The 17,810-nt window shown below is 42.8% G+C and overlaps 2 protein-coding genes across 2 annotated transcripts in view; both read left to right on the forward strand.

Annotated features, from left to right (window-relative positions):
* Window positions 1-2,060: 2,060 nt before the first annotated feature.
* LOC118432812 lies at window positions 2,061-11,536 on the forward strand. The gene is made up of 8 exons (XM_035844431.1): window positions 2,061-2,238; window positions 4,571-4,773; window positions 5,256-5,381; window positions 5,900-6,064; window positions 6,894-7,044; window positions 8,319-8,957; window positions 9,249-9,396; window positions 9,693-11,536. The coding sequence occupies exons 1-8, from the start codon at window positions 2,061-2,063 to the stop codon at window positions 10,348-10,350; spliced, it is 2,268 nt and encodes a 755-aa protein (XP_035700324.1). The 3' UTR covers window positions 10,351-11,536.
* A 2,005-nt stretch (window positions 11,537-13,541) lies between these two features.
* The window catches only part of LOC118432813, a 7,490-nt gene continuing 3,221 nt past the window's right edge, over window positions 13,542-17,810 (forward strand). Inside the window, exons 1-2 of the mRNA XM_035844432.1 lie at window positions 13,542-13,614; window positions 14,075-14,256. Of these exons, the coding sequence (XP_035700325.1) occupies window positions 13,542-13,614; window positions 14,075-14,256 (255 nt within the window). The remainder of the gene's footprint in view (window positions 13,615-14,074; window positions 14,257-17,810) is intronic.

Raw genomic sequence — 17,810 nt, forward strand, 5'->3', positions numbered from 1 at the left:
TAGTGGCATTTACGGATACTGCGCCGGGCCCCGGGATTTTTGTTTTAACTCGGAGCGAATCGCGAAAACACCGACAGGTACCCCCGCGGTATGTGGCAGGCCATCGTGACAAATCTGTGACTTCAGAGGCCGACAGTGCTACACCCCTGACGGGAACATACACTACTGTGCCCGACGGGTTTTGTCATAAACTTTTTTTTTATTTCTTTTTCTCGGTTGTTTACTAAAATTGTTAAGCTAGTAGCTATAAGCCCCAGGCAACTTACACGGCAAAAATTTGCCACGATAAGGCCAACCCACCCCCATGACATGCCTGCAACTCCCCCGCAACAGACTAATCCAATTTGCTGTTTCGATTTCTCCTCCACTGTTTTTTTTTTTAAGATTTGAGATGATTCTTAGCCTCATTGGTTGGCTGCGCACATGTTTCCACGTGACTAGACGTATATACACAGACGGAGGTGCTGTAATCTATTAAGCAGATAAGTCCCGTCGACTGAAGATTAATCCATTTTCTTTCCTGAGATCACCGCCTTAACCTGAGCTGCGAAACAGGTAAGAACTTTTAACTATGCTCTATAGATGAGTGTGTGTTTAGACATGATCTATGTCATGGCGGCTATGCTCGTTTTTCTGTCTTTGTTTTCCTAGTTAATTTTTAGTCTCGATCAAAAAGCAGATATATGATTTTGGCATTGCTGAAAAAAAAAACGCACTGAGAATATGCACACAAAACGATACCACTAGTAATGAAATACACATGTACTTGAAATGCATGTCTGTCCTGTCTTGTCACTCTCCTTTTTTGTAAAAAGACCACTTGTCTAAGACGACTCGATTCTCTTGGTCCCCGGTGGTCTTCTTAGACGGGTTATACTTTACCTGACTTGCTGTTGCAATTCTGCTCTGACATAAAAGTTTGTCACATTATCGGCGTGAAAAAATGAATTTGCGTGCTCAAAAGTTCTTCCTATCTTTTCTGACAGGATAAGATTCTACTGGTATTGAAATCGTCGCTTTTCCGTCGCACATGTCAAAAGGCGCTAGTCGCTGTTGCGAAGATCAAAATTCAATTCTACGTGAGAGAAAAAGAACCCCCTAGGCTTGCAATCCAACGGCGAACAATGTACTCAATCCAACGTCGCTTCATTTCCTTCTAGCAAGGAGGTTCAATCTTTTTTGTTTTGTTTTAAGCAGCCTGGGGAAAAAAAGAAACAGTCTCAATACCCGATCTACAATATCCTTCCACTGGATAAAATCAATCGCTATATGTCTAGCAAAATGTCCTACTGAAGTTCAGAGATCAGTGCCGTAAGCCGGTATACAGGGTGACTGATGTTGTACATAGTGCGTTGTTGTTGCGGGATTTTTTTGTTTGACGTTTGCTACCTTGCGACTGAATCTTGAACGGACAGGCGATCTTTGTCTAAAATGGAAAGATTGGAACGCCTATTAAATAAAAATGTAGAGTAGAGTGAAAAGATGCAATTTTCGTTGTTCCACACCTATTAGCACACTGACGCCTAGCCTCCATAGCAGGCTCTCTGGGGCCTTTTTTGGGCTCATAATACACTTTTGCTGGCCATTACATGCCGGCAGTCAGAAAAGGCCAGCAAAAAAGGCCCCAGAGAGCCTGCTATGGAGGCTAACTGACGCCAGCCCTGTCTTTGTTTTCAACGAAATTTTATAGTTATTGATTCGCTCCGAGCAAGGACGTTACATCTCTCTCAAATCTCCATTTTCTGTCTCTCTGACTGAGTGTGTATGTGTGTGTGTGTGTGTGTGTGTTTATGGTGCGTTTGTTTGTGTCTCTTAACGTGTTTCTTTCTCTGTTTCCCTCTCTGTCTTTATCTTTATGTGTGTGCGTGTGTGTGTGTGTGTATGTGTTTCGAATTTGTTGCGTGTGTCTCCCTCTTAGCCCGCACGCGGGTGTGTGGTGATCGTGTGTGTTTCTGACACTCCCAATACTAATAAACAGACATACACCCTGAAACCTGTTCGAAGAAGTGGGTCTGTCACGTCTAAATACCTTGTTTGTTCCCTTCAGCCCTAGTAAGAAGATGAGGCTAGGAGGAGGCTTGGTGGCCCTGCTCCTGCTCGTCTGTGTACCGCCGTGGTGTGCGGGCTGGTGGTGGGGAGGCAAACCCCGGGGGTACCGCCCGGAGGGTCGGCGGGGGTTCCGCGGAGGAGACCGGCGCTTCGGGTACCGGCGTCACGGGTTCGGCCGTAGACCCTGGGGTAGGTGTCTTTCAAAACTTTACCTTTGTTTGTTTGTTTGTTTGTTTGTTTGTTTGTTTGAACCTTTATTTATTCATGAGAAGCTCTAATCGTCCAACAGGCCGATTGCCATTGAGGTTATGAGGGAGGAAAGGGTCAGATGAAATATAACACAGATACAGATTACATTGGGTCTTAATAAATCTTTTAACATATATGTATATCGCTTCACATACATAGTACAATGCATATAGTAGGGCGAAACGTTCAGTGTTCATAGTCCGTGCCCGTTCGTTTCGTTTTATTTGTCAATACGGATATGTTTTCGGCGTATTTGTCTGTGTGTGTGTATGTCTGGCTGTCTCTGTCTGTGAAAAGCATAGCTCAAGAAGACGTGGATGGATTCTGATGATTTTTGGTAGGTGGGTTGGGGCTGGGAAGACGAAGGTCAAGTTCGATGATGGCCCCTAAACAGATTTCTAAGGTACAGCAGGGTAGAATGCCATGAACAAGGCGCAGATATTAGTCTTGGTGTTTAGTACTGCTAAAGAACTTGCCATAAATTGTTTGATTGATCAAAAGAATGGATGTTGTCTACGTCCATTTCTGCTCAATTGTTGTGTGATAAATTTTGATCGATTGATGGATGGATGGATATACGTAAGACATCATTTTGTATCACTTTAAAGGGTAGTTTCTTTCCAATAATATCGATGTATGTATGTATGATAATGGAGATATGATTAACCAATGCTAAGTCGAACATTGGAGTGTCTCGCAATGTACTTAACGTCCAGTACTGTAAGGATCCCAACTCTTTTGGATAAGTGTGGTGGGCTCTTTTACGTGCTATATTTGTGGTTCTCCTCGATCAAACACGGCACCTATTTCTATCTTCCTATTCGAGGGAGTTCCCTAACCAAAGCTATATATATAGGTACTCATTTTCACTTGAATGAAGAGGAAATTCGTATAAGCTGTCTATCTTAGGGGCACAACGTCAGAGTATATCAAGAGACTTAAACCCAGAATCGCTGGGCTTTAAAACAGACCGTTACGCGACCCAACACTAAATAACCACTTAACTTGACATGATAGATGATGGGATTTCATATGCATGATTATTTGGTGAGGGTATGGGGTGAAAGAGCTGGGGGTCTCCGGAACCAACTGGAGGGAATACGCCCAGAACAGATCAACCTGGCGTGAACTTTCCATGCCTGTAGCCGCTATGCATCAGACTTTGATGCCTGCGAATGATTGATTGATGGGGCCGTGGGCCTATAGTTGTATGTCTTTCAAGTGAATTGCGCTTTTCTCAAGATTTACTTCTTTTTACATTCATTCAGAGCTATGCACAGTTTCACTTTTCAAACACAAGTTTGCTGTTTTCCTATTCAACATATTCCCCTAACAAAAGCCCAACAATACGTTTAGGCTTCAGACACAGAATAGGTATATCGAAAACCCCTTATTCTACAGTCTCTCAGCTCTAGGTATTTTAGGTATGTTTTGCCAAACTGTTTTAGGAAATCTTTACGAAGGATTCCGAGAAAAAGGTGGCTAATTGGCGACATACCTTCCCTCGGGAACGTTCTGCCTTGGGCTGGTCGGTGTGTTCTATCGTCTGAAATGTACTGCGTGGGAGATGGTATTTACAAGTGAAAATATACGTTTCCGTTGTTTACTTAAACTTATAAGGGCAAGAAGTATTGCTTTTGGTTTGCCTTAGGCTGTTTGACATTTGTACTCTTATGACAAGTATGTGTTTTTCGACTGTCTGTTCGTAGAGGAGCCGGGTTCTCCGTGATAGTATGTGAATACAGTACAATACTGTAAATACATCTAACTAAGCCCGCGAGTTGGCGCTACCGCGAACTCAAAACCACCGCGAAATTAAATCTCTGCGAATTTAAAAACATTTACCATATGCGCAGTGCAGTGCAGTTTAGCCGACAGAGGAGTTTTATTCTACCGCGAAGACTCCTCTGCCCGCAAAATCTGCTTGGATATTACGCTGCATGACTGGGATGATGTCTGCCATCTCTGATTGTCTTTTTTTCATCCATGTACTGGGTTTATTATTTAGTGTGTCTGCTTTATCTTGTTGTCTTTTGGGGGGTCCTTTCCAGTGTGATTGGTTGAAAACCTACATGTCCTTTGGGCGCACATGGGGCAATAACTGTCGTATTGAGTCACCTGAGTTAGCCATAGAATGGCAGCCGCTCCAGACCCTTGTGATTTATCCCTGCCTATTGTAAACTCATTACAATTCAGCCCCTGGATGCGAAGAGAGAGTAGTCGGCCCACCCAATAACAAATAACAATAACAATTGTTCTTGTGTCCATGCAGAGAAAAGGGTTTGCTTTCATGACCAAGTTCCGATACCGACGTTTCCCGAAAACGTGGACCAAGCCACCGCTGTTGTACGGAGCTATAAAGCCATTCTGCGGTTTCCGGTCGACTTACCGAATGCAACGACATCTATCGACCTGAACTATAACCTCATCAACGGACTGGCCAATCAGACCTTGGCAAAACTGCAAGATTTGCAGGTATGTATTGAAATAAAAATTCCACCGTGAAATTTTGTTTCTGTGCAACTTTTGTGACAACGACGGTGCTATTGCCTTTCTTTTAGTGTGTGCCTGCATTTCTGTGAACATTACTGAGTGACAGTTTGGCAGTAACGTTATATAAGGTGTAAATGATGTAATAGGGTACTTGAGGAATTGAAAGTCAGGTTTGGCTCTGAACCAATGTTGTACACAGACAGTGAGTGAGTACACTTGAATGGAATGAATCGATTATGGCTGCTCCCACGCAGTAATGTCAAGTGGTCCGGGATGCAGTGTGATTTAGAGCTTGTTACAAATAATATTCAGCTAGTTGTATTAGACTCTTTTAAACGCTTGTTTTGTTGTATTCCCAACATTTTGAAGCTAGATTTGTAATATTAGATTAGATTACTTTACATTAGGTTAGATTTGATAATTGAAGGAAGATTCAGAATTTATGAGAAATTTTCACTGCACAGATTCTGTTGCTCCGACAAAACATGATCGCCCACATCGAACCAGACACATTCCGGCACGTCCCCAAACTCACGACTCTCGTCCTGGGTGGTAACCGTCTAACCGACTTCCCCTGGCGGCATATGCAGGTACTGTAAGACAACGTTGTATGATAGATAAGCTATGTAGTTCCACGTTGGGCTTTGGTCCCATTTGCGAAGCGGGGCCCGGTCGGTATGTTAACGTTTGCGAAACATGCTGACTATTTCTTAAAACTCCGTGTGTTTTGTTGCCTTTCTTATCATATACAGCATTTCGTTTCGGAAAGCTACCCGGCCGGGTCCCGGGTTGGGGATTGGGACCTAGGCCTTACCACGCCTTCACCAAATGATTGTGAAGGTCTTGCTACTCACATATAACACTAGTTTCTCATTTATCATGCAAACGAAATGTCTAATGAATTACACTTTCATTTCTCAGAGTTCAATTAAATTTGCCAGTGTTGTATTATAAGTACACATGTATTAAACAATTGGATTATAGAGTTCCATTTCATCCAAAGGATTTAAATTATTGCTTACATGCTTGCTTGGTCAATTGAGTGGTTGGTTGACAGTTCTATAGGAATACTTGATTGAAATGGCAACTCTTTGTACCTTGTACCTAGGCACAATCGTTGCTGACGTACTTGGGTTTGGCCGGAAACCGTCTGACGTCACTTCCGACTGAAACCTTCCGGTTCCTGCCTGCGCTGAAGGAACTGCGCATCGAAAACAACAAGTTAACCTCCATTCCTGAAGGAATCTTCAATGACCGGCCTTCGCTGGAAACGGTAGATATGTTATTATGCGTAGTGCTTAGAGGAAACGTTCCCCGCTTGCTACGGTAGAACTGGCAAACCATCATCAGGCAATCAGGTCGCCGATTACGGCCAAGAGGCAAGGTGATTAGGTCGTAACCTTCCCTCCAACAATCTTATTGGTTGACAGCTGGCCATTGCTACGTTGGCATTGTTTGACATACACTACTCTCTAGGCAGAGGTTCACCTATTGTCCCAAATACTTGAGTTTGTGCTGAAGATCGAGCAAAAATTAAATTATCTTCCAGCAATTGGAATGATACTGATAGTTTTAAAAATGAGCTTTGCACAGTGCAAGGCCACATGGACCATGTCTCGTGTCGACACTGAACTAACTCACACTGTAGTAGCATCTCCTTATTCACCTTAAGTCAGAAACATTAAGCTTAGGCAAACTAGTCTTAATCTTGAACTGGCTTTGTTTAGAAAGCAATCGTCGTTGACCACTACTCAATCAGTAACAGTCTTGTCTCTACAAAGCTGTAGCGTAAATTCTACTGGAATCTAACACTGATCCGGTTACATTCATGTAGCCACCCCTTTCCCCCCATTATACATACTCTCCAAGCAGAGGTTAGGCTTCGGCTATTTTTTTAACGTTTTTTTAGTCGTTTTTATCGGGCTTTCTATTTTGTCATTTTTCTTGAAGTACGCCAGTTAGGTTTTGACACAGCAAGATATAAAAAAAAAATAGAAAGCCCGATAAAAACGACTAAAAAAAACTTAAAAAACAACCGGAGCTTAACCTCTGCTTGGAGTGTAATCATATGCATGTCATCGACACAAACTATGTTCTTGCAGGTGTACATGAGAGAGAATCCATGGCAGTGTGACTGTGGGTTCCTGTCGTCCTACAAGACCTTCCCATCGAAAATAACCCGCCTACACCCCTGCATGACCTGCGCTTCTCCCCAGGAATACCGCCAGATGTTGGTGTCGTCGGTAACCCCTGGTAAGGCTTAGGTCATCATCATCATAGCGTTCCGTGCCAGTACTGCAGCCAGGCCACGGCCTTATCGTTAGCTTCTAGTAGGTCCTGGTTGGAGATGTTGGGGCCTAATACACAGTCCTTTGTAATGTGTCCCATGGTTTGCGTTGGGTGGCCACAACGACACTCAGCTGAGTTCACCCGTCCCCATTTCAGTAGGTTGTCTCTGGTCCTACCTACTCCGCACCTTGCTCTGTTCAGGTCCACCCATTCCCTTCTGGGTAGATGGGTGCCATGAGGAAGGGACTCACAAGGGGTCTGGAGAGCTTCATTTGGTAGGAGAGTGTCAGAAGCTTTCCAGCGATCGACTCTGTACTTGGCAGCCTCCTTAGGGTTCAGACTCTGTATGGTCATGAAGCTCTTTCTAGATTTGAGTCTTCTTCTAACATCATGATAGTAGTGTAGAGGGTGTCGAGAGTCCTGCTCTTGTACAAATTTCTGTACAAGGCTTAGGTCTCAATTGGAAAAAGGGACTTTTTTTGTGATCTCTAGCAGATCCTACGGTAGCAGATCCTACGGTAGCATAAGATAGTATCAAATCTGACATTGTCAATAATGTTTGATAATGATTCTCTTACTATTTCAAGCAAAAAGAATTGGGTGTCTGACTTCCAGCAGCGCAATTTGACCTACACACCTCAGGTCAGGTCAATTGTCCATGCAGGTTTTTTTCCTTCTCCCTAACCTAACATTACTGGGTGTCGCCTGCAAAGTAATGATCACAATAATTTGAATTTTGGTACATATCTATATAAGACTTTATACTTGACATCTATGCTTCGAAATCTGAGCTGTGCTTAATATTTCTCGGTAAAGCCGAGGACTTATTGACAACCCCGCGTACATGTATAAAGTCTTATATAAATGTGTACCAAAATTCAAATTATTGTGATCATTACGTTGCAGGCGACACCCAGTAACGTTAGGTAAGGGATAACGAAAAAAAGTGGACAATTGATCTGCAATCTGAGGTGTGCGGGTCAAATTGTCTGATCACACTTCACCCTTCTTTTTCTCGCCACTTACCCTCTAATTTAGAAAAAAAAACGAATGCCGGGAAAGTAACGACTCTAATGATTTGTAATTTGGAGGGTATTTATAAAAGGCTTCATACTATGAAGTTGTGCCTCAAAATCTGAGCTGTGCTTGTTATTTCTGGTTTTAGGCGGAGAATTTATTGATCACCCCTCGTACATGCATGTCCATTGCCCTAATGCTTTGGTTGCGGGCTGTTTCAGAATGCACCGAAGGCTCGGGCGAAGTTGATGAGACAAAGAATAACACCGAAGGTTCGGGAGAGATTGAAGAGACAACCAATGACAACGTCAGCCAGAAGAATCCAGAAAACAGTGACACCGTGAATCTGTTGGGTGAAACGGCACTTCCCCGCAAATTCTGCCCACTTTGGCGCCCACGATGTCGCCGCTTTCATCAGGGTATTCATCGTGCATCATCACAAGAAAACGACGAACAGACCAAAATGACGAAAACAGATACGAAGAAACTTGCCTCACCGCTTCTTTCCAACAAGCCTCTGTCCTATCTTTATGGAAACCAAGGCCAGTCCGCCAAGCGTTTGGAGAACGACGGCAACGTAAACCCTGGACAAACAGTCAAGTCTACCACAAGGCCCATACCGAACACTCGACGACTGACCACTGATAGGGACGATGTCTTCAAGGGACGTCCTGGCCAAGGACACCTGATTCAGCGATTTTGGCGTACACCAAAACCAAGCGATCAACCAATAGGGTCCCAGAAGACAGCGACGAGCGCCAATCATCGCACCGATTCACTATCTACTCGACCAATGAAAAGGCTCGTTGTACAGCTACCGAGGGCTGGGGCATTTCATGCCATTCACCCGAAGACCATAGGTACCTTAAATCTCCCTAACATATTCTATTGATAGCTAGTAACTCCAAATTGAATGTAGTATTGTGTTATCAATGTGGTACCAATGTGAATTATGTATGACCTATCATGCTAATGTCATGGTTTTGGTGTTATGTTTTCAGCCATCACTGTGGTACCGATGTGAATCAAATATGATCTATCATGCTAATGCCATGGTTTGGGTGTTATACATTCAGCCATCATCGTGGTAATAATGTGAATTGAATATGACCTATCATGCTAATTCCATGGTTTTGGTGTTATATTTTCAGCCATCATTGCGGTCCTGGTCGCACTGGTGGGGGTTTCACCGCTCTGTGTGGCTCTCCTGAAGACCCTCAGGACAAAGAAACAGGAGAAGACTCAGACTGAGGCACCCACCGAAGTAGACGATGGCGAGATACAACCCTACAGTACCACGTATGTGGACAGGTTTCTCATTCGTAAAATCATGAGCAGAAGATAAAGAAAACAAACCCTTGATTAAAGGGAGAGGGTTCCTACATATGTGTGTGTGTGTGTGTGTGTGTGTGTGTGTGTGTGTGTGTGTGTGTGACTGGAGAGATGCATGCATATTTCCCAATATGTAGATGCTATTAAACAAGGTGCAAATTTCATGATTGTTTCCTTGCTCTATATGTTTTAAATAAAAATAAAGTTTTATTGCAAATTATATGTGAATGGCTCTTACAATATCTACCTTCTGATCATTGTAGGTACCTGTCGAAGATCAACATCTCGGAATCTCCGCTCCCAAAACCACCCCAGCTGGCGAGTGGTTACTCCAATCCTGCCGACCTCACCATCGTCCGGCAGACATATGCCGAACCTTACTCCACTCAAACTAACCCAAAAGGGCAAATCAACACCTCAAATGGCGACCCCAAGACCAGTTTGAACATACACGGTCCAGAAGCAGAAGACGTCTACGAAGATGCCGTGCCGGTGGTGTTCAAGATAGGACGATTTCCAGCCGAAGAGATGGAAGGAGAGCTACTGGACAAGTTGAACAACGAGCCTTTCCGCCTCGAGCAGGCAGCCAACAGCCTTCAGGCCCAGGCTGCCCAGACCCGTCAGTCATCGGATCAACTGAACCAACCATTCTATCACACGATTGCCGCGTGTCCTCCAGGTGAAGCCGCCAGTCCATCTGCCTTTCGTGAGGAGACAGACGAGTACGGAGAGGTCTGGAACTGCATCGGCAGCGCTGAACTGGAGAAGGAAGGAAACCAGGAGGCGACTGGTCTTGGGATGAAGGGAGGGCCCCAGGCGGAGATGGAAGCCAACATGGACTACTACTACCAGCAGCTGATCAAGCCTCACATCTACGAGAAACCGGAAGTCGTCATCGCCAAGCTCAAGCTGAAGACTTAAAGTCGTAAGAAGACAAAAACAGTCTTGATGCATTTTTGTGATGGCATATCACTTGCAGTGCTTATGTGTACCGTAGTGTTGTTATTTCTTCTTTTTGACTCCAAATGCGGAGTCTTAGTGTTCGGCCTGTGTGTTTGAGTTGGTGTGTGTTTCAATACAATGTCAAGAGAGTAAGAGGAAGTTAGCGGGAGATGATCTCAAAATTCAAGATTGGCCGGAAGTACAGTTCAGAGGTGTTAGAGCCAGTTTTTCTCTTCACAACACTTCATGCATTTGATTATTACATACCACTTTACTTAGTATATCCAGTGAGATCCTAGTCACAGGAAGTACACACACATTGAAGGACTACAGATTGTGACAATCATTTCCAGAGTAATCAACTATGTATTTTCATAGACCGCCTGGTTTTTGTGTTGTCTTGTGTGTCCTGCCGATGGTTTACTTTTTTCTAGACGCCTCGTCGTACATGGCGATCAGAGTAAGTAGTATTTCACGTTACCATTGCTCTATACATTAACGTGATGGCTGAAAACATACCTACGTATACCTGTTTTTGCCTTTGCCTCATCTCATTGTATTCAATTCAAGATTATGTGATCCCTCTTTCTCATCTAGTAATACCTAAGCGTAGTTTGACGTATTTTGTGTTTGTGCCAAAGAATACATGTACCATCACACTTCAAGGCCAGAGAAAAACTAGACATGTCTGTAAAAATACTGATTAGAAATAGCCAATCCACAGTATAGATACACACTTATATCACACAGCGTAGCCAATTCAAAGAGACCGAGGAACGTTGACATTGCACTCAAGTAACAAATCCTCGACGCTGTAGAACATTTGAATGTCAAAGTAAAATAGAAAAAGGAATGATGTAAACACGACCAACAGTCACATGCGAGTCGTGAAAGAGCTCACTACAAGGAGCATTACGTTATGGATTACATACATAATCAAGCATACAATAGCTATACAATTAACACAATGTCTGGCAACACTAATGACAGAGGATCTTGACCTGATACCTGTACTTCTCATTTTCAAATCAGTCTCTTAGTGTAGAGGGGAAGACCACAAACTCTTTCTAGAGGGACTCCATAGAGTGCTGAACAGTGTGTTTATGTCACACTGACTGTAAGATGTGTAGGTTGCGTGAAACAAGCAATAAACGGCACATTCTGACGTCGACGCACCTCGTGGATAAATCAGTCTATGTGTGAATGGTGTACACATTTGTATGAACCGCCACTATGATGTTATTAATTCAAATAGTTGTTCTAGATACAAAATCAGCTTATAGACAGCAAAAGCACAATACAACAGTCATAAATAAAAAATCTCAGAATTACTAGTAACGAGCCGCATGGGATTGTAGGTAATGTCAAAGGTAAGGAGGCTTCTCGGAGTAAACAAACATGGAAACGCTGCAAACACAAAATGAGTGACCTGAAACTTTGACCTTACAGTAATTCTTCCCGAGCGGGATCAGATATTGTCTTCCCCCGTAGAGCTTTGATCTGCTGTCGTCCCTATCACTGGAAAGTTTTATGGCTTAAGTCCGTCATTGATAGTCTTTTTTTATATTTCGATTTTCTGCTTTTTTTGTATTTTGTGCTTGCCAGCAGAAATTCTAAAAAGAGAAGAGAAGTTTTCTCATTCGATTTCTGTTAAACATGCCAATCGTTAATCCAGCCAAAAGGGCTGCAATTGTTGGATTGTGGGAGTGTTTTCCCGAAAAAAAAAGTCATGAAGGTAAATTTTGAGATACGTGTGTATACCTTTGAAAATATGTCACTGTTAGAAGAAAAATTCTATTAACTGTGCTCATACGTGACTAACGAATCTCTTCAGCGATATTCATAACTCCACGTTTTGTATTCAAACCCCTTTAGTAGCCTTCGGTGTGATAAAATACTCAACGAAATACCCAAATTTGGGAATATGGCGGTAGTTTTGTAAGATCTTGTAGCGTTCAATATTGACACACCGGGCTAGGCTCTGTTGGGGTACATTAAAACGAAGTCAATAGGAATCCATGCTTCATCGGATATTCATAGATTGCTTACGTAAGCTTGCAGACAAATTAAATGTACATGAATAGCTGTTCTTCATTCATTGCTGTAGACCTCGCTGGGGAGAACGCAGGAAGGCAGGTAAGCAGATAGTAGACTATATTTAAGATTTTGCCATATTTTCAACAACAACATGCATGCAGCACAGAAAAATCGTACTGAATTTCGAAGAGTCTTCTTATATTTGTAAGACCTTGTAAACGTATCAAATTTTCTCCGCAAAGTAACGTAGTGGTTTGAGAATTATTGACAACATTTTGCAAAGGTTGTTACGTGTATGCCATCGTCATATACATATTTGTCTAGATATCAGAAAATCTTAAGCACCACTAGTTATAGTTTTTCTGAAAAAAAAAGATGATTTTCACTAAACCGGGCGAAAACGACTCACAGTAGACAAAAAAAATGATTGGCCGGTTGCTGTTAACGTTTGAACTTCTGAAACCCTGGACTTCTAAAACCTGTTCTCTACATATTTGTGAAGACGAACCGAACTTCGCGTGCTCAAAAATTCTTCGTCTTTCTGAAGACATCTTTCGTACAAAATTGGCCCATGTTTTGTGTCACGTTCCCCTCAGTTTGGTGCACGTTTTTCCCAAACAATACGTTAACTTAACGTCTATTGTACCAAAGCGGTTGGATATTGCTTTTTCATCCTTTTTTAAAAGTCGCGGTTCAAACAGTAGCAATCCGGTGTGGGCGTGACTGGAAAAGGATCATGAAGCTTTGTAACAAAGAATTGCTTACTTCTTATAAGCACCTGGTGGATTATTATTCTCCCTATAATAGTCAGCATAGTGTCTGGTAGAAACTAACTTTAAGCCATGGTCCACTGTTTATTAGGCTTGCCAAAAAGAGCTGGGAAATTTTCCCCGTACAATGAACCTATAATTATAAATACTGTACGTATCGTCTGTCTTCTCTGTCACAACCAGTGTAAGAATAGCTCTTCAGTGAGCTAAACTGGCCAGAAAGCAGTTGAACTGTTTTTCTGTGAAAAGAAAAGCTAATTGAGTTCGTTATTTGTTTGCGTTGCAGGATGAAGCTAGGCGGAGGCAGAGTCCCTGCTCTCCCGATAGCTCTGTTCCTCCTGCTCTGTGTAACGCCGTGGTGCGATGGCGGTAAACGCGGCGGCCACCGTAGACACGGGGGCCGGTACGGAGGACGCCATGGACGCGTTGGTGGTACGTAACGTTCAGTGTTGTTACTCTGTGAGGGAGGGTAGCCTCCGACGACAGAGTATTGTTGTTGGTAGCTGGAATGAGTTTTCGCATCTAGCTGTATCTCTATGTTCCATTTTCGTTTGTAGTTTGGCATGTTGTCTGCACTCCAGTCGCGCGATGATGAACGTTGTTTTTGTTCGCGGTCGCTGTTATAATCGATGTACACATACATAAATACATACACATTCATACTCTTAACAAGTTGAAGCATTGTAACATGTAATAATATCAAAAATCACCCCTTTATTCCTGGTGTTGTGGAACAGTCCATATGGTTTCGTGGCTTGGTAAAGAGATGCTGTTACCGTTACAATGTAACACCATGGAGTGGTCTTCGGGTCACACCTTGAAATGACCTTCAGGTCTTGTTAAGTGGTGACCATTAAAGTAAAAAGATATACATCTTTGAATATTTTAACACCCAGGAAAGTGCGTGGTCGCAAACGGAATGACCTACCGAGGGACTGTCTCTGTGACCAAAAGAGGCCGGACGTGTCAGCGCTGGGACAGTCAGACACCTCACCAGCACCCCTGGACACCTGCGAAGTACCCAAAAGCCGGGCTGGAGCAGAACTACTGCCGGAACCCTGACGGCGAAACCGAAGGAGTCTGGTGTTACACCACTGATCCTGGCCACAGATGGGAGTACTGTAACGTACCAACCTCTGGTAAGGCTAACGTCACATTTCTACTAAGGGTCACTTTTGTGTTTTATCAACAACAACAAAAAAACAATTCAACATAGTCAACCCATTCCATATATTGGGCCCAGCCGGGCTGTTTGTGGAAGCGAAAAATAGACATGCATACGTAGAAATATACACAAATAATGCCAAGACTATTCTCTTTACCTCTTGTACAGTCTCGTTTAGATCATACTTTACGTTCCCGAAAGCTGCCCCGAAATGTGACGTAGGCCAAAGGACTAAGGCTAACGTCACATTTTCACAAAGGGGCTCGATCGGGTAGCTTTCTGGAACGATAAGTATGATATTTCAGGCAACAAAATCACAGAACGGACCAAAAAACAATTCAACGGCATGCCTTGTGCATATTCATTGGTATTGAAGGCAACCTAAGCAATATTACAGCGTCAAAGTGGAAATATTCTGAATAAGGCAATCTGCATGATATTGACATCTACTGCACTGTATTCTCACATTTACATCGTAATTTGATACTTTGAGCGCTTAAAAACAGCCCAGAGAAAAGTTGCACGAGGATATTCCCTTATTATTGTACCCCCCCCCCCAAAAAAAAATAAGGACCTGATCTGGAATCCTTGTGCAACTCATTCCCGCGCTGTTTTTAACGGCTCAATTTATGAAATGAATTTTATGATGTAAATGTGCTAACATAGTGCATTAGATGTCAATACTATACCAACTGCCTTATTCAGAATATTTCCACTTTTAACAATGTGATATTGCTTAGGTTGCCTTTAACTTTGATTTGTCGTTTCCACAACAGTCCGCCGGCTGGGCCCCGGGTAGGAAATGTGACGTAGGCATTAGCTATAGGCTTACGTCACATTCCCAAACCTGGGCCCGGCCAGGCTGTTGTGGAAACGAAAAATAGAAATGTATACGTAGAAATATATCCACAAATAATGCCCACAAATATTCTCTTTACGCCTTGTGTAGTTTGGTATCTTCGGTCACCGACTCAGTAGTATTAACGCTAGTTCACCTTTATCCGTGGGGTAACCTATATTCGTTGTATCTAAAACAGGTATTTGGGGATATCAAGTCAACGGACGGTGATTTCAAATTACAATATTTTAAATATATATTTTCAAATTATTGCAGTTTGAAACCACCGTTCGTTGACTTGATATCCCCAAATACCTTGTTTTTAAACAACGGATATAGGCTACCCCGCGGACTAATGTTACGCAGAAAGGTTCCCATACATTTCTGCTGTTTGATTCTGCGTTTTGAATATGAAGGACGAACCAGATAGGTTTCGGGGAAGTCAGACTAATCTGATTAAGGTTTAAAGTGGCGTGTGGAATTGTTTGTGAGGCGACGTGATCATAATGAAAGAGCTGCGCATGCGCAGTTATAAAACCTGACTACGTCTCCAGAATTTTCAGTGAAAAATATTAATGTTTGATTTTTTGCTCCTGCCCCCTTGTTAAAGACACTAGCCCCAGTCTTGTGTAGTTTGGTGTCTTTTATATCATACTTTCCGCTCCCGAAATCTACCCGGCCGGGTACCGGTTTGGAAATGTGACGTAGGCCTCAGTGGTCGCCTACTTGGTGGTATTTTCCGCAAACAAAAGTATCCATACATGTTATTGCTGTTCCATTCTGTATTCTAAATGTGAAGGCCAAACCAGATCGGTTTCGGGGGAGTCAGCAGACTAATCTTACTAAGATATGAATATTACTGTGTCCAATTCGTTGAATAGAATTGTACTATAAATACATGAATATCGGTTCCTTCTTTCTGTGTTTGTGTGCGTGTGTGTGTGTGTGTGTGTGTGAGAGTGTATGTGTGTGTGTGTGTGTGTGTGTCTGTGTGTGTGTCTGTGTGTGTAAGTGTGTGAACAAGATAACTGAAGAACGGCTGAATGGATTGGTTTCATACCTGGTGTGTTGGGAGGATGTAATAAAAGCTGGAAATGGTTTGATTTTGCGCTCCCTCGCGGCTTCTATTGGTACTGCAGCGTAACTTCCGGTTTTGCTATCTCTTCGTTTGTATCATTCTGTGTTTCAAATGTGAAGGACAAACCAGATCGGTTTGGGGGGGAACTCAGCAGACTAATCTTACTAAGATATGAATATTACAATATCCAACTTTTTGTATAGAACTGTACTGTAATTACCACCATGAATATTCGTGGTGGTTATATTTTCACTAGCGTTTATGTGTGTGAGTGTGTGCGTGTGTGTGTGTGTGTGTGTGTGTGAGTGTGTGTGTCTGTGTGTGTGTGTGTGTGTATGAACTAGATAACTGAAGAACGGCTGGATGGATTGGTTTCATACTTAGTTTGTTGGGAGGATGTAATAAAAGCTGGAAATGGTTTGATTTTGTAATCTCCAAGCAGATTCCTCCGGTGGCATAAAACAGTAACATAAGCTGGGGAAGTACTTCGGCCGGCAGAGGGGTAAAAGTGGCCATCGCGGTGGCCAATTTTACCCCTCTGGTATGTTGGGAGGATGTAATAAAAGCTGGAAATGGTTCAGTGATTTTGCGCTCCCTCGCGGCTTCTATTGGTACTGCAGCGTAACTTCCGGTTTCGCTATCTCTTGGTTTGTGTCATTCTGTGTTTCAAATGAGAAGGACGAACCAGATCGGTTTCGGGGGAGTCAGCAGACTAATCTCACTAAGATATGAATATTACAATGTCCAATTTTTTGTATAGAACTGTACTGTAATTACCACCATGAATATTCATGGTGGTTATATTTTCACTAGCGTTTATGTGTGTGAGTGTGTGCGTGTGTGTGTGTGTCTGTCTGTGTGTGTAAGTGTGTGAACAAGATAACTGAAGAACGACTGAATGGATTGGTTTCAGACTTGGTGTGTTGGGAGGATGTAATAAAAGCTGGAAATGGTTTAATTTTGCGCTCCCTTGTGGCTTCTCTTGGTACTGCAATGTAACTTCCGGTTTTGCTATCTCTTGGTTTGTATCATTCTGTGTTTCAAATGTGAAGGAAGAAGCAGATTGGTTTCGGGGGAGTTAGCAGATTAATCTGACTAAGATATGAATATTACCATGTCCAATTCGTTTTATAGAATTGTACTGTAATTATTGTATAGTGTTGTATTGTGTTGTGTTGTTAAGCTACCGTCACATTTCCAAACCGGGGCCCGACCGGGCTGTTTGTGGATAGGAAAAAATAGACATGCATACGTAAAAATATACAGAAATGATGCGCTCGACTATTCTCTTTGCGTCTTGTGTAGTTTGATAAAACATGTAATACTTTTCGTTCCCGAAAGCTTCCCCCAATTGGAAATGTGACGTAGGTCTAACTGTAGAAATATCAAACAACTACAAAACGTTGTAATCATGTCCTTTTATATTTAGGAAACCTGTTTGGCAGGCGTCGCGGGGGCTTGCGATTTCTTAGGAACGACTGGGTCAATTCCCCGACTGCTTATTTCCGACCTCATCAAGCATTATTTCAGTTTCCAACCGACATCCCCAGT

Source organism: Branchiostoma floridae, chromosome 16, assembly GCF_000003815.2.
Source record: "Branchiostoma floridae strain S238N-H82 chromosome 16, Bfl_VNyyK, whole genome shotgun sequence".
Taxonomy (NCBI): domain Eukaryota; kingdom Metazoa; phylum Chordata; class Leptocardii; order Amphioxiformes; family Branchiostomatidae; genus Branchiostoma; species Branchiostoma floridae.